The 27,178-nt window shown below is 42.6% G+C and overlaps 1 protein-coding gene across 1 annotated transcript; it reads left to right on the top strand.

Moving 5' to 3' along the window:
• The first annotated feature begins 4,254 nt into the window (after positions 1–4,254).
• On the top strand, positions 4,255–18,771 carry LOC128374511 (uncharacterized). The gene is made up of 6 exons (XM_053334780.1): positions 4,255–6,733; positions 7,772–7,889; positions 10,165–10,421; positions 12,894–15,398; positions 16,418–16,535; positions 18,453–18,771. Exons 1-6 carry the CDS (start codon positions 4,255–4,257, stop codon positions 18,769–18,771), a joined length of 5,796 nt encoding a protein of 1,931 aa, XP_053190755.1.
• Positions 18,772–27,178: the final 8,407 nt, after the last annotated feature.

Raw genomic sequence — 27,178 nt, forward strand, 5'->3', positions numbered from 1 at the left:
CTCTGAAGCTCGACTGTGAGTATCAGACATTTATCTGTGATGTTGCTGCATCTGATTTTGTATTGAAATATAACTGTGATTTATTTATTAAACACAAACATCAAGTACAACATCTGGATTTTTCTAGAATGCACTTGAATTAAGGAATTGATGAAAGATGTGAGAAAATGGTTTAAAGAAATGAATTAGTGCTGCGTTGTTTCACTGACATATAGATGATGTCAGAGTTATTTATTCTATATTTAATCAGGAAGTCTCATCGAGATTCAGATCTGCTTTCTGCGTATAAAACCATGAGTCGCTGTTTTTACACGTCAATATTTGTACAAATTAAATATAACGTGTTGATTTTATTAAATTAGAGGTGTTGGCAGGTGGATTGTGTTACTGTTGGAAAGAGCCAGGCTAGCTGTTTCCCCCTGTTTCCAGTCATTATGCTAAGCTAAGCTAACCAGCTGTAGTGTACAGACATGGCAGCTATGTGACCAAGGCTGCATTAGGACTCTGGCCAAGTCCACCTTAAATATTTTGACCTTCCAGTCAAGCTGGCATGTCAAATCACAAACCTGTTAGTTGGAAGCTGAATGTCTAGTTCAGCTGAGCTGGGAGCTGGTCTGTCTGTACAGTTCAGTGTGGAAATACTTCCATTTCAATGACAAATCACAAGACAAGGATAGAATGGATTAAATCCAACGCAGTGTATGGCTGAAGACGATGGTAATATTAGCTGATACATGTGACTGTATATAACAATGCCATCCTGAGGTACACACTGAATGCAGGTTCCTAAATAAGGGGCATTAAGTGAGCGAGGCAACTTCACACACTGCAAAAGCCAACTTACCAATAAAACATGAACCCTGTATAAAACAAGGAGAGATGCATTGCCCACACTTAGGACTATATCACAACATTTATATAACATGTAAGTAAAAAAACAACTACTTCTTCCCATCACAGAGGGCCGCTGGGAGCGTGGTCAGATTGCCATATGTTAGATCTGAGCCAGCATCTGAGTTTTGCAAGAAAGCAGATGAAACCTAAACCCAAAATTTTCCAAACTGTTCCTTCAGGATTGTTCTGCTGATTTTCTATACTCTTCATAATAAAGGAACAAACCCTATAAAATACAGACACATAGAGCTCATATCAGCCACAACATGAAATACAATAAAATTACAGTTGATTTATAGATAAGAGCTTCCATACCTGCTGCATTTAATCTGATACAAACATTTTCAACAGGAATTAACCATAAAATAAGCTACAAAATATTTAGTTATTCAACATTTCATCAATCCAGTAACTATTCCTATTGAAGTATCAGTAACTGAATTTACTATCAAGGCCTCAAAATTGTGGCTCACTGATTGACAGCATTGAAATAAAAGTTCCTCATCCTCTGGGTGTGGACCTGTTGCCTGGGTCTACTGCTTCCTCTCAATGGAGGTATCTATTGGGATTCTTCGTGCCTGTTGTTATGGGTCATTCAGTAAGGATGAAATAGAACAAACGTTATGTACAGTGGGGCAAAAAAGTATTTAGTCAGCCACCAATTGTGCAAGTTCTCCCACTTAAAAAGATGAGAGGCCTGTAATTTTCATCGTAGGTAAACTTCAACTATGAGAGACAGAATGAGAAAAAAAAATCCTGAAATGACAGAGGTTAAATGTTTTCTGTAAGTCTTCACAAGGTTTTCACACTGTTGCTGGTATTTTGGCCCATTCCTCCATGCAGATCTCCTCTAGAGCAGTGATGTTTTGGCCCATTCCTCCACGCAGATCTCCTCTAGATCAGTGTTGTTTTGGCCCATTCCTCCATGCAGATCTCCTCTAGAGCAGTGAGGTTTTGGCCCATTCCTCCATGCAGATCTCCTCTAGAGCAGTGATGTTTTGGCCCATTCCTCCATGCAGATCTCCTCTAGAGCAGTGATGTTTTGGCCCATTCCTCCACGCAGATCTCCTCTAGATCAGTGTTGTTTTGGCCCATTCCTCCATGCAGATCTCCTCTAGAGCAGTGAGGTTTTGGCCCATTCCTCCATGCAGATCTCCTCTAGAGCAGTGATGTTTTGGCCCATTCCTCCATGCAGATCTCCTCTAGAGCAGTGATGTTTTGGCCCATTCCTCCATGCAGATCTCCTCTAGAGCAGTGAGGTTTTGGCCCATTCCTCCATGCAGATCTCTTCTAGAGCAGTGATGTTTTGGCCCATTCCTCCATGCAGATCTCCTCTAGAGCAGTGATGTTTTGGCCCATTCCTCCATGCAGATCTCCTCTAGAGCAGTGAGGTTTTGGGGCTGTCGCTGGGCAACACGGACTTTCAAGTCCCTCTAAATATTTTCTATGGGGTTGAGATCTGGAGACTGGCTAGGCCACTCCAGGACCTTGAAATACTTCTTACGAAGCCACTCCTTCGTTGCCCGGGCGGTGTGTTTGGGATCATTGTCGTGCTGAAAGACGCAGCCACGTTTCATCTTCGATGCCCTTGCTGATGGAAGGAGGTTTTCACTCAAAATCTCACGATACATGGCCCCATTCATTCTTTCCTTTACACGGATCAGTCGTCCTGGTCCCTTTGCAGAAAAACAGCCCCAAAGCATGATGTTTCCACCCCCATGCTTCACAGTAGGTATGGTGTTCATGTTTCCACCCCCATGCTTCACAGTAGGTATGGTGTTCATGTCTCCACCCCCATGCTTCACAGTAGGTATGGTGTTCATGTCTCCACCCCCATGCTTCACAGTAGGTATGGTGTTCTTTGGATGCAACTCAGCATTCTTTCTCCTCCAAACACCACAAGTTGAGTTTTTACCAGAAAGTTCTATTTTGGTTTCATCTGACCATCTGACATTCTCCCAATCCTCTTCTGGATCATCCAAATGCTCTCTAGCAAACTTCAGACGGGCCTGGACATGTACTGGCTTAAGCAGGGGGACACGTCTGGCACTGCAGGATTTGAGTCCCTGGCGGCGTAGTGTGTTACTGATGGTAGCCTTTGTTACTTTGGTCCCAGCTCTCTGCAGGTCATTCACTAGATCCCCCCGTGTGGTTCTGGGATCAGGCTCACCGTTCTTGTGATCATTTTGACCCCACGGGGTGAGATCTTGCATGGAGCCCCAGATCGAGGGAGATTATCAGTGGTCTTGTATGTCTTCCATTTTTTAATAATTGCTCCCACAGTTGATTTCTTCACACCAAGCTGCTTACCTATTGCAGATTCAGGCTTCCCAGCCTGGTGCAGGTCTACAGTTTAGTTTCTGGTGTCCTTTGACAGCTCTTTGGTCTTGGCCATAGAGGAGTTTGGAGTGTGACTGTTTGAGGTTGTGGACAGGTGTCTTTTATACTGATAACGAGTTCAAACAGGTGCCATTAATACAGGTAACGAGTGGAGGACAGAGGAGCCTCTAAAAGAAGAAATTACAGGTCTGTGAGAGCCAGAAATCTTGCTTGTTTGGAGGTGACCAAATACTTATTTTACTGAGGAATTTACCAATTAATTCATTAAAAATCCGACAATGTGATTTCCTGGATTGTTTCCCCCATTCTGTCTCTCATAGTTGAAGTGTACCTATGATGAAAATTACAGGCCTCTCATCTTTTAAAGTGGGAGAACTTGCATAATTGGTGGCGGACTAAATACTTTTTTGCCCCACTGTATGTAACTACGGTTCTGTGGATCCTGGATGAGCGTCAGAGCGTTCTGTCACTGTCTGATGTCACCAGAAGATATAGGTTAGTCGGGGTCATCAGGGGTCATCAGGGGTCACAGGTGACGTTGTTGGTATAGATACTCAACAAGCGCATGATGGAGGCGAGATGGAGACATTCAGTGCTTGAAGCTCATCCAGGATTCATTGAACCGTAGTCACATATGTAACTCTTGTTCTACACTGATGATGTAGAGCTCTCTGAAACTCACGGATCAAATATGATTGACTGGACTTACAGAGTTACATTTTATAAAAGTCTCTCAAACCTCAAATCTTTTAGGTTGTGCTAAGTTAGTGAGAACTTCATGAAGTGATGATTTGTTGTCAGATTGTGGAATTCTTCAGTCTCCAAATGACAAAAACCTAAAATACAATTTCAGTGATTAATGTTCATAAATTAGAGACATTTATGGGATGAAGTAATGTTAAGTAACATTTTGGTTGTTGTTGAATTCCTCTGCAGATATCAAACATCTTCATCATCATTACTGACAGCAGCTGATCTTAACAGACTGGATGTAACAGATCTGAAGATCTCTATTCAACAATGGGAACAATACAAAGACGTCTTCTCTTACTTCTGTCTCTGCTGCTTCATCTCAACCCTTCACTCTCATATTCACTGAAAAACTGCACTGTTGATTATTCTGAGGATGGCTCTGCTCATATTGTCTTGAACTGCCTTTATGGTGATCTTGCTGCTGTCCCTCATGACATCCCCAGAGATGTAAGCTCAGTAGATCTCAGTAACAATCTCATTGGACAGATTAACAGGAAAGATTTTGGCTTCTTTTCAAAGCTGAGACTTTTGTTCCTGGACACGAATAAGATTGCTCACGTAGACGATGGATCTTTTATCGGGTTGGTGGCGTTGTCAAAACTTGGCATGAGAACTAATGAACTCACCAGCCTGACAGGAAACCTTTTCCAGGGACTGTCCAACCTCACAACGCTTGACATCGGACAAAACAAAATCCAGTTCATCGACGCCTCAGCCTTTGAGTTCCTGACCAGTTTACAGACTGTGATGCTGGATTGGAACCAGATCCAACAAGTTTCAGACATTCAGCCCATCTTACAGCTACCACATCTACAAAATCTGAGCATTGGACATAATCGATTTCATTCTTTCCAGACCAAAGATCTGCTGCTGAACATGTCCTCAAGCCTGAAGGTGTTGGATGTAGCTCATAGTGAGTTGGAAATATTCAGCATCACCACACCGATCTTTCCTCACCTTGAGCTGATTGACATTTCTCATTCCAGTTTGAAATGGGACGTCCCTGACAAGACTTTACTGAAGAACATAACTCAACTGTATGTTAGCTTTACTTCACTGCCTTTTAAAGAGATGCAAAAAGTCCTGCAGAGTCTTGACTCGCTGATGCATCTCACTCTATATTATATGGAAAGGTGGATCAAAAATGGACTCTTAGATACAGTCTGCAAAATCCCAACACTTAAGAAGCTGGATCTGTCTTACAACACTTTCCCCAAAATCAGTGCCAAGCTTGTAAATTGCTCTCAGCTCACTGAACTTGACCTGTCCAGTACTTTCATGGAGGAAGTGTTTCCAGGCTCCATACGATCGATGAAGCGACTGAGGTACCTCAACTTACAATGCAATAAGCTCTCCAAAGTGCCAGATGACATCAGGAGTCTCTCCTCCCTCGAGATCCTGGATCTGAGTAATAATTATCTCATTGAGTTGGGCTGTGGAGATTTCCTAAACACAACACGCCTCACTGAACTTAATCTGAGCAACAACCGCATTGCCAAACTGGACTCGTGTGCCTTTGAAAATCTGGAAGATCTGAAAGTTTTAGATTTAAGTTACAACCTGCTGTCGACATTCAGAGGTGCCTTCAAAACTGGCCTGCAGAAGCTTGAATTCCTCCATCTGAGCAATGACGTTGTGTCTGTTTTGGAAAAAGGGGATTTTGAAGCTTTAGGATCTGTAAAGTATTTGGATGTGGTGTTAGATAAAATCAACTCGGTGGAACAGGAAGCTTTTGATGGAATGAACAACCTGGAAACTCTTAATGTGAAGCTTCCTCTCCATTTTGAAATAAACTTCAGAGGACTGCATCAGCTGAAAAGTCTCACAGTATATTTTAATACTGACAGCAGTTTCAAGAGTACTCCTCCAAACCCTGAAAAAGTTTTGTTTAATTTAAAATATTTGAAAAGTTTTACCGTAATATGCAAAGGCAATCATTTGGGCTCTCCCTTAGACGTACCGGCAGAGATCTACAGGGCTATGAAAAATTTAGAGGAGTTCACGGCTGTGAATGTGTTTGTTTCTGCGCCCGATCCAACAACATTTTGGTACAACCCTAAGGTCAAGAGTTTGACGATCCAGCAGACTGATTTGACAGAATTTGATCCTAATCTGTTTGAGCCGATCCCAAACCTGCAGTCCCTCGATCTGTCCAGAAACAAACTCAGATCTTTGGATTTTCTGGCTCAGGCCGACCTGCCGGTTCTCAGCTGGTTGAAACTCAGTGAGAACGAGATGATGGTGATCAATGAGACGGTCTTCCAGTCTCTGCCTGCACTAACATATCTGGACCTGCTTGGTAACCCTTTCACCTGTGACTGTTCTAATGTCGGCTTCATCCAATGGATGATTAGCAACAACCAGACACAAGTTGTTAATGCCTACCAGTACACTTGTTCCTTTCCTCCCAATAAACAAGGAAGCAAGCTGCTGGACTTTGACATCCAGTCCTGCTGGATGGATATTAACTTCCTCTGCTTCATTTCCAGCACTTGTCTGGTTGTGCTAACTCTCCTCACATCCTTCATCTACCACTTTCTGAGGTGGCAGCTAACCTACGGCTTCTACCTCTTCCTGGCCTTCCTCTATGACAAGAGGAAGAGGAAGCAGGAAGCTCCTCATTGCTACGACGCTTTCATCTCCTACAACGTTCATGACGAGGCCTGGGTTTACCAAGAGATGCTTCCAGTGCTGGAAGGAGAGCAGGGCTGGAGACTCTGTCTGCACCACAGAGACTTCCAACCAGGTACATCTCTGCACTTCTAACTGTTAACCTGCAGTCTAGTTGTTTCTGTCAGCTGACATCACAAACTCTCACATGGTAACAGAAGGAAAAATTAGTTTCAGTAACAGTCTCTTAGAAATGGCGTTCATATGCAGCTAAAATGTTTTCTCAGTGACGCTGCTTTGACAAATCTAATCTCTGCCTCTCTGAAATGAATGAAGGTACATTTATATATGGCTCAGAAGTTGATGAGATCTTTAATGAGGTTCATTACTTCTGGAGCAGAACCTGGAAGTTCTGGCTTCACTTCAGGTCTCTATGGCAATATGACTTCCATGTGACTCTTCTGTCTGTGGAGTATCGTCACTCTCCTCTATCCATTCAGTAAAGATATTCACCTTGTGTTGAAAACCTGACGACGTACAGGCTAAACGTGTTGTACGACTCATGCAAACGACAGCCTCTCTGAGGTGCCTAATTTATTCTGAGAATCAGAGTATAAGACATATAGTGACTCTGCTGAAAGCCTGTAAAGCTTCAGTTAGGACAGGTTTGTCAAAACGAACTTTCATGTTTTATGTATTTTGTTGGATGAGTTTTTGTCTTTGAAACATTTGAGTCCATTTTCATTACTGTTGGTTTTAATAACCCTCAGTGACATTCAGATTTAACGTCTCTGTGTTTGTGTCTTCCTCTTCCTCTTATCTGCTTCCTGTCAGAGATGCTCAGATTACAGTTTCCATAGAAAGGTGAAGATTTTTAGTGTTTGAGTTTCACTTCCTTTTTATTCATTGGTCTGTATGTCACATACAGAACGCTCAGTTCATCAGACACCCTGCAGCGGTTTTGATGTGGCTCGTGGTTTAATACCAAATGTATAGTTCTTTACTTCTTAGCCAGCTGAACAGGAACAGAGACATCAGCTGTCAGCAGATTCATGACAAACACATCAGAGTCTGTATCAACCTTTAAACCTCCATCATCCATCAGTGAATTTGTCCTTAATTCAGCGTCTCACCTTTACCTGGTTCAATGTCAACAGTAAGTGTGTCTCCACAGGTAAGCCCATCATAGAGAACATCACAGACGCCATCTACAACTGCAGGAAGACCATCTGTGTGATCAGCCGTCACTACCTGCAGAGCGAGTGGTGCTCCAGAGAGATCCAGATGGCCAGGTGGGGACGCTGCAGGAACAAAACCAGGAGGCACAAAGTTTCAATTCAATGAATTAAATCATAAACAGAAGACAAGACAAATAGGAAAAAAGAACAGATCAAAAACAAGAAGGTGTACAACATGGCTGACTTTATGTTAGATCTAAAAGAACCTTCTTTATTGTTATAGTTGCTCTGTATAGTTAGCATTAATGCATAACTTTGTAATAATAATAATTAAAGCTGCAAGCAACCACGACCGGGCCCAAGCTCCCCCACCCCGCCACGAATGAGCGAGACTTTCTGCAATGCATCTTCAATGTTTTACCCAGTTTACATACATGCAGATGGTGAAGGGTTAGGGTTAGGGATAGGGTTAGCAGTCTGCACCTGTGCTTTGTGAATTACACACTACAGGTTTTGTTTTATTTGAACTGACTTAGCAACTGCAAAAGCTGCACAATCCTCCTGTGGATTTGACTCTAAGTTATCATCAAAACACTAATACTAATGTGTCAAAAGATAATAAGTGTAAAACACTCCAGGGAGAGTGTGTAGCTTCGGGTCTTTGGAGCAGTTTGTTTTAGTGATAACAGAGTTCAGAGTTGGCACCGGCTACAGAACCATAAAATAATTTTCCAACAGCGGACATGGAACTGGTTTATGTGCCAGTAGTCCACAGGCTGTTGGTTCAGACTGGTTTTCTGTGGCATCACATTAGACATTTTACTGCTGTTAAACTGAACATTTATAACACATTTTACTATTTCAACCCAAACCATGATCTATCTCTAACCAAGTGGTTTTTGTTCTGAACCTAAACATTTAAACCTCAAACCATTTTGAATCAGTTTCGTACATTAAACAGATATTTGACACGAGGAATCTGTAGCAAGAGCAGCTTTCTTTGGGATAATGTGCTGTTTGACCAATGGTAGTGGTGATGTAATGCTTTACTGTTACTGCTGAGTCATCAGCAGCTCCGAGGCCTCGGGGCGAAGCGACAGTTAGCTTGAGTGCGAGAAGAAGTAAAAAATGACCTTAATTTTTATTTTTAACTCGAGCTCACGGCCAAACCGTAAAATGGAGACAAATAATTTTTGGTCAAAATGTAGACATAGGTGTTGGGATTCATAAAATGTGACTTTGACAGGCGGGGTCTGCACAAAATTTAAACGGGGGGGCCGAGAGCGGCAGCAATACCTGTCTCACTCCCCACTGACTCTAATGTAATCGTCTTTTTTTTTCAAAAGAATCTCACTCTGTGTTCACACTGAGCTTACTCGCTCGTTTTAGGGAATATCTGAATAAAATAAACACTGTCAGAATCTGCCGGCTTCTGTGTCTCTCACGGTGTTTTCGGTTTTTGGACAGGAGTTACGGTTTTCTCACAGTTTGAAATTGTTCGGGACCTTGTCAGAAGCCAAATTCTGGGGCATTTTGAGAATTTCCAAGCAGATTCTCACATCGCCGTAGCAACCATAGGGCCTTAGCTGCCCTTAGCAACCGTAAGGCCTTAGCAACCTGTCGCTGGGCAGAAACTGAGCTACTTTTTTGTGATTGGCAAAACAGACAGACAGGAAGGAGTTAACTGAGCTAGCGGCCGAGCTAGTATTGATACTCTCTCTAAATATATATATTAATTATATTGACACACCTACTGCTCAAATGCAGGTAGGTATGGTGTGTGTGTGTGTATGTGTATCTTTGTCTGTGTTGGTGTGTGCTAACAGGGTGTGTGTGAAGTATAAAGTGCTGTGTTGTAGTGCTTAGAGTTAGCGCATGTTGCTACTGCCTTGTGCTCTGTGTGATACTCACTGCTTACATCTACTGTTACACTTGATACTGACCAGTAAGATGTACTTCATACTACTTTTTACACAGTAAAAGTTACTTAGTTAGTGTTAGTGCAATTCTCGAAACCAGAATATGATCAGGGTGACTTTTGAACACTGTAAATAAATTGTGTACTCGTCCCGGCAGCAGCTGGCACTCAACATTTCCCTGGAATTTTCTAATAGAGTAATGTGATTACCTTTATGATGAGTATTATGAATCAGTAATTAATGACAATGATCCAGTAACCTGCCCAACACTACACATCCTTTGTAGATGTGAAGATAAATGCAGAGATGGGTTAGTAACAGCTGGAACATTATGACAGTCATGAATAAATGGATAATCAGTGTAATATAAAGCATTTGTGTGTCCTCACATACTCAGCACCTCCAGCTTTTATGTGTCAGCCTCTCACACTGATGGAGTCCTCTGAATCGTCCTCTGTGATCTGTTGCAGCTTCCGTCTGTTTGATGAGCAGAAGGACGTGTTGATCCTGCTGTTTCTGGAGGACATCCCCGCTCATCAGCTGTCTCCGTACTACCGCATGAGGAAGCTGGTGAAGAGACGCACCTACCTGAGCTGGACGCAGGCTGGTGGACACACAGGAGTCTTCTGGCAAAACGTACGGAGAGCTCTGGAGACGAGGGACGCTCCCAACGAGACCACCAACCTGCTGACCGGACCCACGGGACACTTTCACCAAGGATGCAGACGTCTTGATGCTGAAGACCCTTAAAGAGCTACCAGTGTCTGCCAGTGTCTGGGTTGGCCTAAAGTCACATGACCATATATCCAACCCTTCTTGGTAGAAACTGTCTGGATGTACATAATTGGGTTTTTTTTTTACCTTGTTGATTTTTCTGTTGCTTTTTAAAAAATATTGCATGTAATGTGTTTGATGATGAAGGTGTAATAATAAAGTTGTTCTATATGACAAGTGTTGCTGCAGCTTTAATTTTTATTAAATATTACAGTAAAAGTATTATAGTGATGTAGTATGCAGTATTACAGTAAAAGTACTGCAGTATTATAGTGATGTATTATGCAGTATTACAGTAAAAGTACTGCAGTATTACAGTAAAAGTACTGCAGTATTATAGTGATGTAGTATGCAGTATTACAGTAAAAGTACTGCAGTATTATAGTGATGTAGTATGCAGTATTACAGTAAAAGTACTGCAGTATTATAGTGATGTAGTATGCAGTATTACAGTAAAAGTACTGCAGTATTATAGTGGTGTAGTATGCAGTATTACAGTAAAAGTACTGCAGTATTATAGTGATGTAGTATGCAGTATTACAGTAAAAGTACTGTAGTATTATAGTGATGTAGTATGTAGTATTAAAGTAAAAGTACTGCAGTATTACAGTAAAATGGAGCCTCTTTCCTTTGTTTGAGGGCTGAAGGCCTTAAAAGGCCATGTGCTCTTAATTCAGCTCCACATTAAGGCCCAACAGCTTCCTGTCACTATTTAAATCAGCTCATTGTCACTCTGTCAGAGAGTCGAGACAAAACCAGAAGTAGACGAGACGCGACACTCTGAAGCTCGACTGTGAGTATCAGACATTTATCTGTGATGTTGCTGCATCTGATTTTGTATTGAAATATAACTGTGATTTATTTATTAAACACAAACATCAAGTACAACATCTGGATTTTTCTAGAATGCACTTGAATTAAGGAATTGATGAAAGATGTGAGAAAATGGTTTAAAGAAATGAATTAGTGCTGCGTTGTTTCACTGACATATAGATGATGTCAGAGTTATTTATTCTATATTTAATCAGGAAGTCTCATCGAGATTCAGATCTGCTTTCTGCGTATAAAACCATGAGTCGCTGTTTTTACACGTCAATATTTGTACAAATTAAATATAACGTGTTCATTTTATTAAATTAGAGGTGTTGGCAGGTGGATTGTGTTACTGTTGGAAAGAGCCAGGCTAGCTGTTTCCCCCTGTTTCCAGTCATTATGCTAAGCTAAGCTAACCACCTGTAGTGTACAGACATGGGAGCTATGTGACCAAGGCTGCATTAGGACTCTGGTCAAGTCCACCTTAAATATTTTGACCTTCCAGTCAAGCTGGCATGTCAAATCACAAACCTGTTAGTTGGAAGCTGAATGTCTAGTACAGCTGAGCTGGGAGCTGGTCTGTCTGTACAGTTCAGTGTGGAAATACTTCCATTTCAATGACAAATCACAAGACAAGGATAGAATGGATTAAATCCAACGCAGTGTATGGCTGAAGACGATGGTAATATTAGCTGATACATGTGACTGTATATAACAATGCCATCCTGAGGTACACACTGAATGCAGGTTCCTAAATAAGGGGCATTAAGTGAGCGAGGCAACTTCACACACTGCAAAAGCCAACTTACCAATAAAACATGAACCCTGTATAAAACAAGGAGAGATGCATTGCCCACACTTAGGACTATATCACAACATTTATATAACTTGTAAGTAAAAAAACAACTACTTATTCCCATCACAGAGGGCCGCTGAGTTTTGCAAGAAAGCAGAAGCCTCTCATCTTTTAAAGTGGGAGAACTTGCACAATTGGTGGCGGACTAAATACTTTTTTGCCCCACTGTATGTAACTACGGTTCTGTGGATCCTGGATGAGCGTCAGAGCGTTCTGTCACTGTCTGATGTCACCAGAAGATATAGGTTAGTCGGGGTCATCAGGGGTCATCAGGGGTCACAGGTGACGTTGTTGGTATAGATACTCAACAAGCGCATGATGGAGGCGAGATGGAGACATTCAGTGCTTGAAGATCATCCAGGATTCATTGAACCGTAGTCACATATGTAACTTTTGTTTTACACTGATGATGTAGAGCTCTCTGAAACTCACGGATCAAATATGATTGACTGGACTTACAGAGTTACATTTTATAAAAGTCTCTCAAACCTCAAATCTTTTAGGTTGTGCTAAGTTAGTGAGAACTTCATGAAGTGATAATTTGTTGTCAGATTGTGGAATTCTTCAGTCTCCAAATGACAAAAACCTAAAATACAATTTCAGTGATTAATGTTCATAAATTAGAGACATTTATTGGATGAAGTAATGTTAAGTAACATTTTGGTTGTTGTTGAATTCCTCTGCAGATATCAAACATCTTCATCATCGTTACTGACAGCAGCTGATCTTAACAGACTGGATGTAACAGATCTGAAGATCTCTATTCAACAATGGGAACAATACAAAGACGTCTTCTCTTACTTCTGTCTCTGCTGCTTCATCTCAACCCTTCACTCTCATATTCACTGAAAAACTGCACTGTTGATTATTCTGAGGATGGCTCTGCTCATATTGTCTTGAATTGCCTTCATGGTGATCTTGCTGCTGTTCCTCATGACATCCCCAGAGATGTAAGCTCAGTAGATCTCAGTAACAATCTCATTGGACAGATTAACAGGAAAGATTTTGGCTTCTTTTCAAAGCTGAGACTTTTGTTCCTGGACTCGAATAAGATTGCTCACGTAGACGATGGATCTTTTATCGGGTTGGTGGCATTGTCAAAACTTGGCATGAGAACTAATGAACTCACCAGCCTGACAGGAAACCTTTTCCAGGGACTGTCCAACCTCACAACGCTTGACATCGGGCAAAACAAAATCCAGTTCATCGATGCGTCAGCCTTTCAGTTCCTGACCAGTTTACAGACTGTGATGCTGGATTTCAACCAGATCCAACAAGTTTCAGACATTCAGCCCATCTTACAGCTACCACATCTACAACATCTGAGCATTGGACATAATCAATTTAATTCTTTCCAGACCAAAGATCTGCTGCTGAACATGTCCTCAAGCCTGAAGGTGTTGGATGTAGCTGATAGTAAGTTGGAAATATTCAGCATCACCACACCGATCTTTCCTCACCTTGAGCTGATTGACATTTCTCGTTGTGGCAGAAGTGCCAGTTTGAAATGGGACATCCCTGACAAGACTTTACTGAAGAACATAACTCAACTGTATTTTGGCTTTACTTCACTGCCTTTTAAAGACATGCAAAAAGTCCTGCAAAGTCTTGACTCACTGATGCATCTTACTCTATATTATATGGAAAGATGGATCAAAAACGGCCTCTTAGATACAGTCTGCAAAATCCCGACACTTAAGAAGCTGGATCTGTCTTACAACTCTTTCCCCAAAATCAGTGCCAAGCTTGTAAATTGCTCTCAGCTCACTGAACTTGACCTGTCCAGTACTTTCATGGAGGAAGTGTTTCCAGGCTCCATACAATCGATGAAGCGACTGAGGTACCTCAACTTACAAGGCAACAAGCTCTCCAAAGTGCCAGATGACATCAGGAGTCTCTCCTCCCTCGAGATCCTGGATCTGAGTAATAATCATCTCATTGAGTTGGGCTGTGGAGATTTCCTAAACACAACACGCCTCACTGAACTTAATCTGAGCAACAACCGCATTGCCAAACTGGACTCGTGTGCCTTTGAAAATCTGGAAGATCTGAAAGTTTTAGATTTAAGTTACAACCAGCTGTCGACATTCGGAGGCGCCTTCAAAACTGGCCTGCAGAAGCTTGAATTCCTCCATTTGAGCAATAACTTTGTGTCTGTTTTGGAAAAAGGGGATTTTGAAGTTTTAGGATCTGTAAAGTATTTGGATGTGGTGTTAGATAAAATCAACTCGGTGAAACAGAAAGCTTTTGATGGAATGAACCACCTGGAAACTCTTAATGTGAAGCTTCCTCTCCATTTTGAAATAAACTTCAGAGGACTGCATCAGCTGAAAAGTCTCACAGTACATTTTAATACTGACAGCAGTTTCAAAAGTACTCCTCCAAACCCTGAAAAAGTTTTGTTTAATTTAAAATATTTGAAAAGTTTTACCGTAATATGCAAAGGCAATCATTTGGGCTCTCCCTTATATGTACCAACATACATCTACATGGCTATGAAAAATTTAGAGGAGTTCACGGCTGTGAATGTGTTTGATTCTGCGCCGGATCCAACAACATTTTGGTTCAACCCTAAGGTCAAGAGTTTGACGATCCAGCAGACTGATTTGACAGAATTTGATCCTAATCTGTTTGAGCCGATCCCAAACCTGCAGTCCCTCGATCTGTCCAGAAACAAACTCAGATCTTTGGATTTTCTGGCTCAGGCCGACCTGCCGGTTCTCAGCTGGTTGAAACTCAGTGAGAACGAGTTGACGGTGATCAATGAGACGGTCTTCCAGTCTCTGCCTGCACTAACATATCTGGACCTGCTTGGTAACCCTTTCACCTGTGACTGCTCTAATGTCGGCTTCATCCAATGGGTGATTAGCAACAACCAGACACAAGTTGTTAACGCCTACCAGTACACTTGTTCCTTTCCTCCCAATAAACAAGGAAGCAAGCTGCTGGACTTTGACATCCAGTCCTGCCGGATGGACGTTAACTTCCTCTGCTTCATTTCCAGCACTTGTCTGGTTGTGCTAACTCTCCTCACATCCTTCATCTACCACTTTCTGAGGTGGCAGCTAACCTACGGCTTCTACCTCTTCCTGGCCTTCCTCTACGACAAGAGGAAGAGGAAGCAGGAAGCTCCTCACTGCTACGACGCCTTCATCTCCTACAACGTTCATGACGAGGCCTGGGTTTACCAAGAGATGCTTCCAGTGCTGGAAGGAGAGCAGGGCTGGAGACTCTGTCTGCACCACAGAGACTTCCAACCAGGTACATCTCAGCACTTCTAACTGTTAACCTGCAGTCTAGTTGTTTCTGTCAGCTGACATCACAAACTCTCACATGGTAACTGAAGGAAAAGTTGGTTTCAGTAACAGTCTCTTAGAAATGGCGTTCATATGCAGCTAAAATGTTTTCTCAGTGACGCTGCTTTGACAAATCTAATCTCTGCCTCTCTGAAATGAATGAAGGTACATTTATATATGGCTCAGAAGTTGATGAGATCTTTAATGAGGTTCATTACTTCTGGAGCAGAACCTGGAAGTTCTGGCTTCACTTCAGGTCTCTATGGCAACATGACTTCCATGTGACTCTTCTATCTGTGGAGCACCGTCACTCTCCTCTATCCATTCAGTAAAGATATTCACCTTGTGTTGAAAACCTGACGACGTACAGGCTAAACGTGTTGTATGACTCATGCAAACTGACAGCCTTTCTGAGGTGCCTAATTTATTCTGAGAATCAGAGTATAAGACATATAGTGACTCTGCTGAAAGCCTGTAAAGCTTCAGTTAGGACAGGTTTGTGAAAACGAACTTTCATGTTTTATGTATTTTGTTGGATGAGTTTTTGTCTTTGAAACATTTGAGTCCATTTTCATTACTGTTGGTTTTAATAACCCTCAGTGACATTCAGATTTAACATCTCTGTGTTTGTGTCTTCCTCTTCCTCTTATCTGCTTCCTGTCAGAGATGCTCAGATTACAGTTTCCATAGAAAGGTGAAGATTTTTAGTGTTTGAGTTTCACTTCCTTTTTATTCATTGGTCTGTATGTCACATACAGAACGCTCAGTTCATCAGACACGCTGCAGCGGTTTTGATGTGGCTCGTGGTTTAGTACCAAATGTATAGTTCTTTACTTCTTAGCCAGCTGAACAGGAACAGAGACATCAGCTGTCAGCAGAGTCTGTATCAACCTTTAAACCTCCATCATCCATCAGTGAATTTGTCCTTAATTCAGCGTCTCACCTTTACCTGGTTCAATGTCAACAGTAAGTGTGTCTCCACAGGTAAGCCCATCATAGAGAACATCACAGATGCCATCTACAACTGCAGGAAGACCATCTGTGTGATCAGCCGTCACTACCTGCAGAGCGAGTGGTGCTCCAGAGAGATCCAGATGGCCAGGTGGGGGCGCTGCATGAACAAAACCAGGAGGCACAAAGTTTCAATTCAATGAATTAAATCATAAACAGAAGACAAGACAAATAGGAAAAAAGAACAGATCAAAAACAAGAAGGTGTACAGGTGTAGGAGGAATTCATTAAAGTACGTGTTGTGGAAATGGTATCAAACAGCACCAAAATGGCAAATTTGATTCAAAATGGCTGATTTCCTGTTAGAGTGAGTGTATGGGTCCAAGAGACTTTTTTGTGCGTCTTTAGATGATACATATGTTTACCAAATTTTATTCATCTACGTCAATCTGGAGGGAGGGGCTCAATTTCCTTAATCTTCTACGGGGTGCAGTGGCGCCATTTGACCAGCTGTTCCTGTTTAATGCCGAAACATCAAAATTCCTCACATCGCCACGAAGCAACCAAATCCCTAATCAGAAAGTTTTTGATAACTTTTCATCTCCAATGTCTCAAGATGTTTCTGAGTCAATTTGAAGTCGGTCGGATTAAATCCCTAGGACAAGTTCGTTAAAGTACGAGGTGTGGAAATTGCCAAAATTGCACATATTTTCAAAATGGCCGACTTCCTGTTGTAGTGATGTCATGGGTCCCTCAGACTTTTTTGTGCGTCTGGACATGATACATATATATACCAAATTTCATTCATGTACGTCAATTTTTCACATTTTTATATTCGTTAGGGGGCGCTATTGAGCCATTTTGCGACGGCCATTTTGGCGAACCATAAAATATCAAATTTTTCACCAGGTCTGATGTGCGTGTACATTTTTATGAGTTTTGGGGCACGTTTAGGCTGTCAAAAAGGCGTTTGTTTTTTTTATAATAATAATAATTAAAGCTGCAAGCGGTGGTGAACGGGCCCTCGCCCCCCCGCATCGCACCAAAACAGCGAAATGTGCCGTACGTGCATGTTGGTGCACGCTGCAGTCGCAGGGCAGACACAGCGGGCACGTAGACTTCTGCACCCGGGCTTTTAATGAACATTGTGTGATGGGGCTAACTCACACTGCCTCTGTCCACATCCTGTACATTTCATATAAATGGGATAATGTTTGTCAGGCTGACTTCCTGTGTCCAGTAGGTGGGACTTCCTGTGTCCAGTAGGTGGCGCTGTGTATATGACAGTGTTGATGCATAGATGTGTTCAGGGCGGGACCCTCTACATGTGTGATCAGTTTGGTGTAGATGGGACGATGTCTGTAGGAGTTATAAGGACTTCCTGCTTTATGGACAGGAAGAAGTCATAAAACAGATTCTGATAACTTTTCATCTCCGATGTCTCAAGATGTTTCTGAGAGAATTTGAAGTTGGTTTATGTGCCAGTAGTCCCCAGGCTGTTGGTTCAGACTGGTTTTCTGTGGCATCACATTATACATTTTACTGCTGTTAAACTGAACATTTATAACACATTTTACTATTTCAACCCAAACCATGATCTATCTCTAACCAAGTGGTTTTTGTTCTGAACCTAAACATTTACACCTCAAACCATTTTGAATCAGTTTCGTACAATAAACAGATATTTGACACGAGGAATGTGTAGCAAGAGCAGCTTTCTTTGGGATAATGTGCTGTTTGACCGATGGTAGTGGTGATGTAATGAATTACTGTTACTGCTGAGTCATTAATAAAGTAATGTGATTACCTTTATGATGAGTATTATGAATCAGTAATTAATGACAATGATCCAGTAACCTGCCCAACACTACACATCCTTTGATGATGTGAAGATAAATGCAGAGATGGGTTAGTAACAGCTGGAACATTATGACAGTCATGAATAAATGGATAATCAGTGTAATATAAAGCATTTGTGTGTCCTCACATACTCAGCACCTCCAGCTTTTATGTGTCAGCCTCTCACACTGATGGAGTCCTCTGAATCGTCCTCTGTGATCTGTTGCAGCTTCCGTCTGTTTGATGAGCAGAAGGACGTGTTGATCCTGCTGTTTCTGGAGGACATCCCTGCTCATCAGCTGTCTCCGTACTACCGCATGAGGAAGCTGGTGAAGAGACGCACCTACCTGAGCTGGACGCAGGCTGGTGGACACACAGGAGTCTTCTGGCAGAACGTACGGAGAGCTCTGGAGACGAGGGACGCTCCCAACGAGACCACCAACCTGCTGACCGGACCCACGGGACGCTTTCGCCAACCAGCTGCCTCCAACGTCTTGATGCTGAAGACCCTTAAAAAGCCACCAAGGGCTGCTTACTGCTCCTGCTGACTCCTCTAGAAATATGAAGTCAGTCATTGTTTCAACAAGTCTCTGTAAGTGTGCTGGTGGTCACTTTGGAAATCATTGCTCTGTTAATAAGATTTAAAGACTTGTACTAGCTTTGATATCACATGTGTGACATCAACGACATCAAGTAAGTTTTTGAGTTTTTGTCCTGCTTATTAACCCTCCTGTTGTGTTCAAGTAAAGGAAAGAAGGCAGGGAGGGGGGAAGGAAGGAAGGAAGGAACGACAGAAGGAAGAAAGGGGGATGGAGGACAGAAGGAAGGAAGGGAGGAAAGGAAATAAGGAAGGATGGAGGAAAGAAGTAAGTAAGTAAGGAAGGAAGGTCGGAGGGAGGGAGGAAAGAAGGAAGGAAGGAAGGACAAAGGAAAGAAGTAAGGAAGGAAAGAAGGTAGGGTGGAGGAAGGACAAAAGAAGGAAGAAAGGGAGATGGAGGAAGGGAAGAAAGAGAAGAAGGAAAGAAAGAGAGAAGGAGAGAGGAAGCACAGATGGAAGGAAGGAAGGAAGGAGGGAAGGAGGGAAGGAAGGAAGGAAAGAAAGAAGGAACTGTCAAAACAGATGGGTCAATTTGACCCGGGAGCACGACAGGAAGGTTAAATAATCTATGTTGCAGAAAATACGTTCGGTTTGGCCCAGGTGAAACTTCTTCTCAAGATGTATTTTCAATTAAAACTTAAAGAACTTCAAGAGTCAAAAAGACGCTGAGTCAGGAATAGTTCAATGCAATATTAGATCTACTGTAACACAAGCGCTGATCCACAGAGCAGACACCTTCAGACCCATCTAAGGTGGAGCTTATCGTCCCTGACCATCCTCCCACACATGACGTCAACATCTTGAGTCTTACAAGTTTTACTAGAGCTCTAATACATCCATGGCTTCATTGTGCTGCCAACAAATTAAGCTTTACTTGTCCTGTCATTATGACCTGGAGTACGCTGCTCTGTGATTACAACATTTTATATTTCTTAGTAATTTTAGTTCAATCAGCAGAGATCAGAGAATGAAGTAAAATAAAGTTTATTATGTAGATGATATTAATGATTAGGTATTGTCAGTCTTCGGTGCTTGGACTCTGCAGGGAGCAGCAGCATGATAGCATGAACAGCTGATGTGTCGATTAATGCTCCAGAAATAACAGGAAGTAAGATATGAGCTCTGACAGAGATCAGTATGGATGACTGAAGAATGAGAAATAAAACTAAGACGTGAGAATACAGAAAGGTGGACTTCCTGTCTGAACTTTCGCCAGCTTCATTATAATAGAGGAATAATGATTATGCTGATACCTGGTTCATTCTCATAGTGAATGATTATATAACTTGATCAATAGATAGATACAGATGTTTAAATGCTGCTTGTAATGTGTTTTATGATGAAGGCTGCAAGATGAAATGCATTGGTCTAATAATTACTATACTATATTACTTTCATAAGAACAACCTGATGTTACTGAGATGTGGCTGAAATTAAACCTCTGTCAAAATATTTTACGTTTCTTCTGTGTGTGTGTGTATGTGTCTGTGTGTATGTGTGTGTGTGTGTATATGTGTGTATATGTGTGTATATCTCATGAGAAGAAGGGAACACATTAAAAGCTAACAGGAAGTCAGTGGTGCATCCAGAGTCGTCGTATTAGTAAAGATTTAACATTTAAACATCAATATTTAATTTTATGAAGTGATTGTTTTTCTCTGCTGGACGATCATCGTGATTACGTCTCATGTTTCAGATTTATTAGATTATAAATGTGATTAGACGCTGAGATACTGCAGCTGGTATTTATTGTTCTGCAGACTAACGATTTAATGTGCAGAGAAGTTAGCGCTCACATGAACACTGAATACAGACTGTAAATTATATATTTAAACTAAACAGCTACGTGCTCACAATATTAAATCTGTCTGAATGGAGAGTAGCTACAGAGAGTGATGCATTCTGGGTGTTTGTTAGCTCTTTGTTTCTGTTGTTAACCTGCAGCAGAAAAACCTAAAATGTGATCAGTCTTAAAACTACATAAAGAGACATCAGTTAAACAAATGAGTCCTAAATCTTCTTTATCTAGTGAGAAAAATGATCCAATGTTACTTATTTGAGTTTGAACCTGTAAGATTATTTATAAAGCGCTTTAAAAACAACCACAGCTGGTGGCGGAGTTTAGCCCAGTGGGAGGAGCGCCCGCCACATGTGTTGAGGTTGTAGTCCTCCCTGCAGGCGACCCCGGTTCGAATCCCGCACTGAGCGGTCCTATCCTGCACGTCATTGCCCCCCTCTCTGCCACCTGTTTCCTGTCTATCATCTACTAACTTGTCCATTAAAGGCAAAAACACCCAAAAAAATATACTTAAAAAAAAAAACTACATAAAGAGACATCAGTTAAACAGACGAGTCCTAAATCTTCTTTATCTGGTGAGGAAAATGATCCAATATTACGTATTTGTGTTTGAACCTGTAAGATTATTTATAAAGCGCTTTAAAAACAACCACAGCTGAAACACATGAACATAAAACAATTAACAGGAAGTAAATACTAAAATAATAGTTATCATAAAACAGTCAAACAGGAGCAGAGTCTCGTGCACGGTTGAAAGGAATAAAAAGTTTTATGGACAGACAGTGAGGAGGCTTTTTTGTTTTATTTTGACACCCTAGTCTCTGTGCTCACTTCCTGCTCCCCGTGTGATTACCTGTCCCCGCCCTTATATGTGTTTCACCTGTGTCTCGTTATCCCTTCCCTCCTGTGTGTATATAACCAGAGCCGCATTCTATCAAAAGGCCACCAGGGGGCGACCGTCTCTATACAAGTCAATGGAGAAGTAACTTAGAGCTGCATTCTACCAAAAGGCCACCAGGGGGCGACCGTCTCTATACAAGTCAATGGAGAAGTAACTTAGAGCTGCATTCTATCAAAAGGCCACCAGGGGGCGACCGTCTCTATACAAGTCAATGGAGAAGTAACTTAGATCTGCATTCTATCAAAAGGCCACCAGGGGGCGACCGTCTCTATACAAGTCAATGGAGAATTCACCAACTTCTCACTTGATTTCTAACCTCAGTAAACGTTTTCAAAATGTGTTTATGGTCTCAATCGCTAGTTTAAAGCCTTCTTCAATGCAGTATGATGTTCATTTGGGACATTTTGGCCTCCCTGATTTTATATGTGACGATAAAGCAGGGTATGCATTAGGGCGTGGCTACGTCCTGATTGACAGGTTGATTGACCAATGTCCTCCAGATCCAGCCCTCGTAACCATAGCAACCTCCCCGCTCCGCCGTTGGTCCCGCCTCATGCCCATATAAGTAGAATCCATTTACAGTTATTAAATAGTTAATTCTAGTCACCCTGATGTATTTACTGTAATAATCTGAACACACACACACGCACACACACACACACACACACAGACACACACACACACACACACACACACACACGCCTCCAGCTGATGTGATTAAAGGGAACATGAGGTGTAATTAGTGGATCAGATGTAATTAAAGCTGTTATTGATCATGAATCAGGTTCAGGGTCGATCAGCTGATTAATTAGAGCCACTGCTTCCTTTAGGAGGATGAATGCTTTCCCTCCAAGCTTCAGTTCCTTTTCTTCTGTTGTTCAGTCATTGACACACACACACACACACAGACACACACAGACACACACACACACACACACAGACACACACACACACAGAAACACACACACACAGGAAATGTAGTTTCTACTTAAATCTTTAATTTCTTCAGTCGATACTTTTTTAATATGCCTGAATTGATCCGACTGTGTGTGTGTCTCTGTGTGTGTGTGTCTGTGTTGTGTGTGTGTATGTGTGTGTGTGTGTGTGTGTGTGTGTGTGTCTGTGTGTGTCTGTGTGTGTGTGTGTGTGTCTCTGTGTGTGTGTGTCTGTGTTGTGTGTGTGTATGTGTGTGTCTGTGTGTGTCTGTGTGTGTGTGTGTGTGTGTGTGTGTCTGTGTTGTGTGTGTGTATGTGTGTGTGTGTGTGTGTGTGTGTGTGTGTGTGTGTGTGTGTGTGTGTCTGTGTTGTGTGTGTGTATGTGTGTGTGTGTGTGTGTGTGTGTGTGTGTGTGTGTCTGTGTTGTGTGTGTGTATGTGTGTGTCTGTGTGTGTGTGTGTGTGTGTGTCTGTGTTGTGTGTGTGTATGTGTGTGTCTGTGTGTGTGTCTGTGTGTGTGTGTGTGTGTGTGTCTGTGTTGTGTGTGTGTGTGTGTGTGTCTGTGTGTGTGTGTGTGTGTGTGTGTGTGTGTCTGTGTGTGTTTGCGTGTGTGTGTGTGTGTGTGTGTGTGTGTGTGTGTGTGTCTGTGTGTGTTTGCGTGTGTGTGTGTGTGTGTGTGTGTGTGTGTGTGTGTGTGTGTGTGTGTGTGTGTGTCTCTGTGTGTGTGTGTCTGTGTTGTGTGTGTGTATGTGTGTGTCTGTGTGTGTGTGTGTGTGTGTGTGTGTGTGTCTGTGTGTGTGTGTGTGTGTGTGTGTGTGTGTCTGTGTGTGTGTGTGTCTGTGTTGTGTGTGTGTATGTGTGTGTGTGTGTGTGTGTGTGTGTGTCTGTGTGTGTCTGTGTGTGTGTGTGTGTGTCTCTGTGTGTGTGTGTCTGTGTTGTGTGTGTCTGTGTTGTGTGTGTGTATGTGTGTGTGTGTGTGTGTGTGTGTGTGTCTGTGTGTGTGTATGTGTGTGTGTGTGTGTGTGTGTGTGTGTGTGTGTGTGTGTGTGTGTGTGTGTCTGTGTTGTGTGTGTGTATGTGTGTGTCTGTGTGTGTGTGTGTGTGTGTGTCTGTGTTGTGTGTGTGTATGTGTGTGTCTGTGTGTGTGTCTGTGTGTGTGTGTGTGTGTGTGTCTGTGTTGTGTGTGTGTGTGTGTGTCTGTGTGTGTGTGTGTGTGTGTGTGTGTGTGTCTGTGTGTGTTTGCGTGTGTGTGTGTGTGTGTGTGTGTGTGTGTGTGTGTGTCTGTGTGTGTTTGCGTGTGTGTGTGTGTGTGTGTGTGTGTGTGTGTGTGTGTGTGTGTGTGTGTGTCTCTGTGTGTGTGTGTCTGTGTTGTGTGTGTGTATGTGTGTGTCTGTGTGTGTGTGTGTGTGTGTGTGTGTGTGTGTCTGTGTGTGTGTGTGTGTGTGTGTGTGTGTGTCTGTGTGTGTTTGCGTGTGTGTGTGTGTGTGTCTGTGTGTGTTTGCGTGTGTCTGTGTGTGTGTGTGTGTGTCTGTGTGTGTGTGTGTGTGTGTCTGTGTGTCTATGTCTGTGTGTGTGTGTGTGTGTGTCTCTGTGTGTGTGTGTCTGTGTTGTGTGTGTGTGTGTGTGTGTGTGTGTGTGTGTCTGTGTGTGCGTGTGTGTCTGTGTCTGTGTGTCTGTGTGTATGTGTGTGTGTGTCAAACCGAAGCAGGAAGTCGTTTTCTCTGTTTTTTATTTTCCAGCATAAAGAAACTTAAAGTCTTCGTCGAGCTCATGAAGTAAAAACTCAAACCTGCAGACTCACTGAAGAGCTTTCACTGAGCTGAACTTTGAGCTCCAGCCCAAAACTTTAACGGCCCAGAATTACACAGTTACCATGGCAACCGGTCATCAGATAGCAGCTCCTCATTTACAGGCTGCAGTCTGTCAGGTCGCCCCCTGCTGGCCGTAATGAGTCAGTGTCAGTATCTAACACACGTGGTCAGAGCAGCAGGGTCAGGGTTCAAATGGACCACACACACACACACACACACACACACACACACACACAGACTCACACACACAGACACACACACACACAGCAGGGTCAGGGTTCAAAGGGTCGGACTGAAGTCTCTTCATTAATCACAGGAGTGTTTTAACTCGCTGTAAATCAATCAGAGCGTCATTCCTTTAATCCAGGAGCGTTGTGTTACGGCCCTCAACCCTTAGCTGTGTCCTGTGTGTAGTGTGTGTGTCCTGTGTGTAGTGGGTGTGTCCTGTGTATAGTGGGTGTGTCCTGTGTGTAGTGGGTGTGTCCTGTGTGTAGTGGGTGTGTCCTGTGTGTAGTGGGTGTGTCCTGTGTATAGTGGGTGTGTGTCCTGTGTGTAGTGGGTGTGTCCTGTGTGTAGTGGGTGTGTCCTGTGTGTAGTGGGTGTGTCCCGTGTGTAGTGGGTGTGTCCTGTGTGTAGTGGGTGTGTCCTGTGTGTAGTGGGTGTGTCCTGTGTGTAGTGGGTGTGTCCTGTGTGTAGTGAGTGTGTCCTGTGTGTAGTGGGTGTGTCCTGTGTGTAGTGGGTGTGACCTGTGTGTAGTGAGTGTGTCCTGTGTGTAGTGGGTGTGTCCTGTGTGTAGTGAGTGTGTCCTGTGTGTAGTGGGTGTGTCCTGTGTGTAGTGGGTGTGTCCTGTGTGTAGTGGGTGTGTCCTGTGTGTAGTGGGTGTGTCCTGTGTGTGGTGTGTGGAGCAGCTGATTTACTAAACAGTGATCAGCTGTGTGTAACGGCTCTGAGCTCTGAGCAGCAGACTAACATCAGTCCTACAGTATAACAGCTGTGCTTCAACACATTACAGATGAATACAGATGTTTTAACCGCAGATGTTCGGATGCTTTTCTTCGTCTTTCCTCCAGAAGCAGACGCAGTAGCTCATCCTGCGCTGCGTGTTTTAACGTCTCCTCCGTCAGCTCACACACATTACTTCATCTTTTAATTACAACCTTTGTTCTCTTAAATAGTTTCATTCAGTCATAAAGTAAAAGGTTAGTAGTAAACCTGATAAACAGTTTTAATCATGTTTCATACAGCGGCGCTCTCCAAGGTGCTGAACCCACAGACAGTGGGAACACACAGTGGTGGAAGGCTCATTATCATTTAATCATTATCTGTGTGATTAATGAATTAATATTAAGACTCAACAATATGACATATAATTATTTAACCCTCCTGTTGTCCTTGAGTCAAGGAAGGAAGGGAGGAAGAAGGAAGTTAGGAAAGAAGGAAGGAAGGAAGGAAGGATGGATGGATGGATGATGGAAGGAAGGATGGAAGGGAGGTGGAAGGGAAGAAGGAAGGAAAGGAGGGAGGGAGTAAGGAATGGAGGAAGAATGATGGAAAGGAGGGAGGAAGGAAGGGGAAGGGAAGGAAGGAACAGACCCGGGAGGATGACACGAGGGTTAAAATATGTTGATCCTTTTATTTCTCTGTTATTTGTGTGAAGGAAGGAAGGAAGGAAGGAAGGAAGGATGGATGGATGATGGAAGGAAGGAAGGAAGGGAGGTGGAAGGGAAGAATGATGGAAAGGAGGGAGGAAGGAAGGGGAAGGGAAGGAAGGAACAGACCCGGGAGGATGACACGAGGGTTAAAATATGTTGATCCTTTTATTTCTCTGTTATTTGTGTGAAGGAAGGAAGGAAGGAAGGAAGGAAGGAAGGATGTGTGTAAAATAACAGCTGTGTGTTAGACAGTTCCTGGTTTTATTCACTGCTGGTTTCACTTCTTACTGAATATCAGAAAGTCTCTGAGCTGACTGATCTTCTCTGATTCATCTCGTTCTTCCTTTGAAAGATTTTTTATCAATTATTGAAACAGAAATGATGAATGTGAAATAATAAGGTCAGAGATCACCAATCAAATAGTTCAGTCTCTAAAATGTATTCAAAGTTTCTTCTTCTTCTTCTTCTTCTTCTTCTTCTTCTTCTTCTTCTTCTTCTTCTTCTTCTTCTTCTTCTTCTTCTTCTTCTTCTTCTTCTTCTTCCTTCTTCTTCTTCTTCTTCTTCCTCTTCCTTCCGGTGTTCATGTTCCCGCCTCCACCACATCTGACCAATGAGAGGAGAGCCCCTTCTCACCTGACATCACTGATTCAGAACAAAAACCTAAAAACCTAAAAACCTAAAAACCTTCACAGTGCAGCGTTTTGTTAGCTGGTTGGTTTCCACTGCTTCTTTCTCTCCTCTCAGATAAAACTAAAATAAATCTTAAAAATCCCTCACAGTGTTTTTTCTCTTATCTGAAACATAAATATTTATCATAATCTAATTTTCTCTGTGAAGCACATAAAAATGCTCTCTACATAAATGTGTGTCTCTCTGTGTGTGTGTGTGTGTGTGTGTCTCTGTGTGTGTGTGTGTGTGTGTCTCTCTGTGTGTGTGTGTGTGTGTGTGTGTGTGTGTGTGTGTGTGTGTGTGTGTGTGTGCCTGTATGTGTGTGTGTGTGTGTGTGTGTGTGTCTCTGTGTGTGTGTGTGTGTGTGTGTGTGTGTGTGTGTGTGTGTGTGTGTGTGTGTGTGTGTGTGTGTGTGTGTGTGTGTCTAAAGCACTTCCATTAAGTCAGTCAGTCAGGTGGATGGAGAGCAGAGAGGCGGCTGCAGGGAGGAGAGAAGAAGAAAGACAAACATCCTGCTGGTTAAAACCACCTGAGAGGAGGAGGAGGAGAAGGGGGAGGGAGAGGGGGGGGGGGGTGAGGGTGAGGAGGAGGA

The sequence above is a fragment of the Scomber japonicus genome, chromosome 15 (genome assembly GCF_027409825.1).
Source record: "Scomber japonicus isolate fScoJap1 chromosome 15, fScoJap1.pri, whole genome shotgun sequence".
Lineage (NCBI taxonomy): Eukaryota > Metazoa > Chordata > Actinopteri > Scombriformes > Scombridae > Scomber > Scomber japonicus.

Excerpts from the sequence above, each read along its gene's own strand:
- LOC128374511 (XM_053334780.1), top strand. The coding sequence starts at position 4,255 with ATGGGAACAATACAAAGACGTCTTCTCTTACTTCTGTCTCTGCTGCTT. Across the intron at positions 7,890-10,164 it reads AGAGAGATCCAGATGGCCAG|CTTCCGTCTGTTTGATGAGC; the intron begins GTGGGGACGCTG and ends GATCTGTTGCAG. Across the intron at positions 10,422-12,893 it reads CTTTCACCAAGGATGCAGAC|ATCTCTATTCAACAATGGGA; the intron begins GTCTTGATGCTG and ends ACAGATCTGAAG.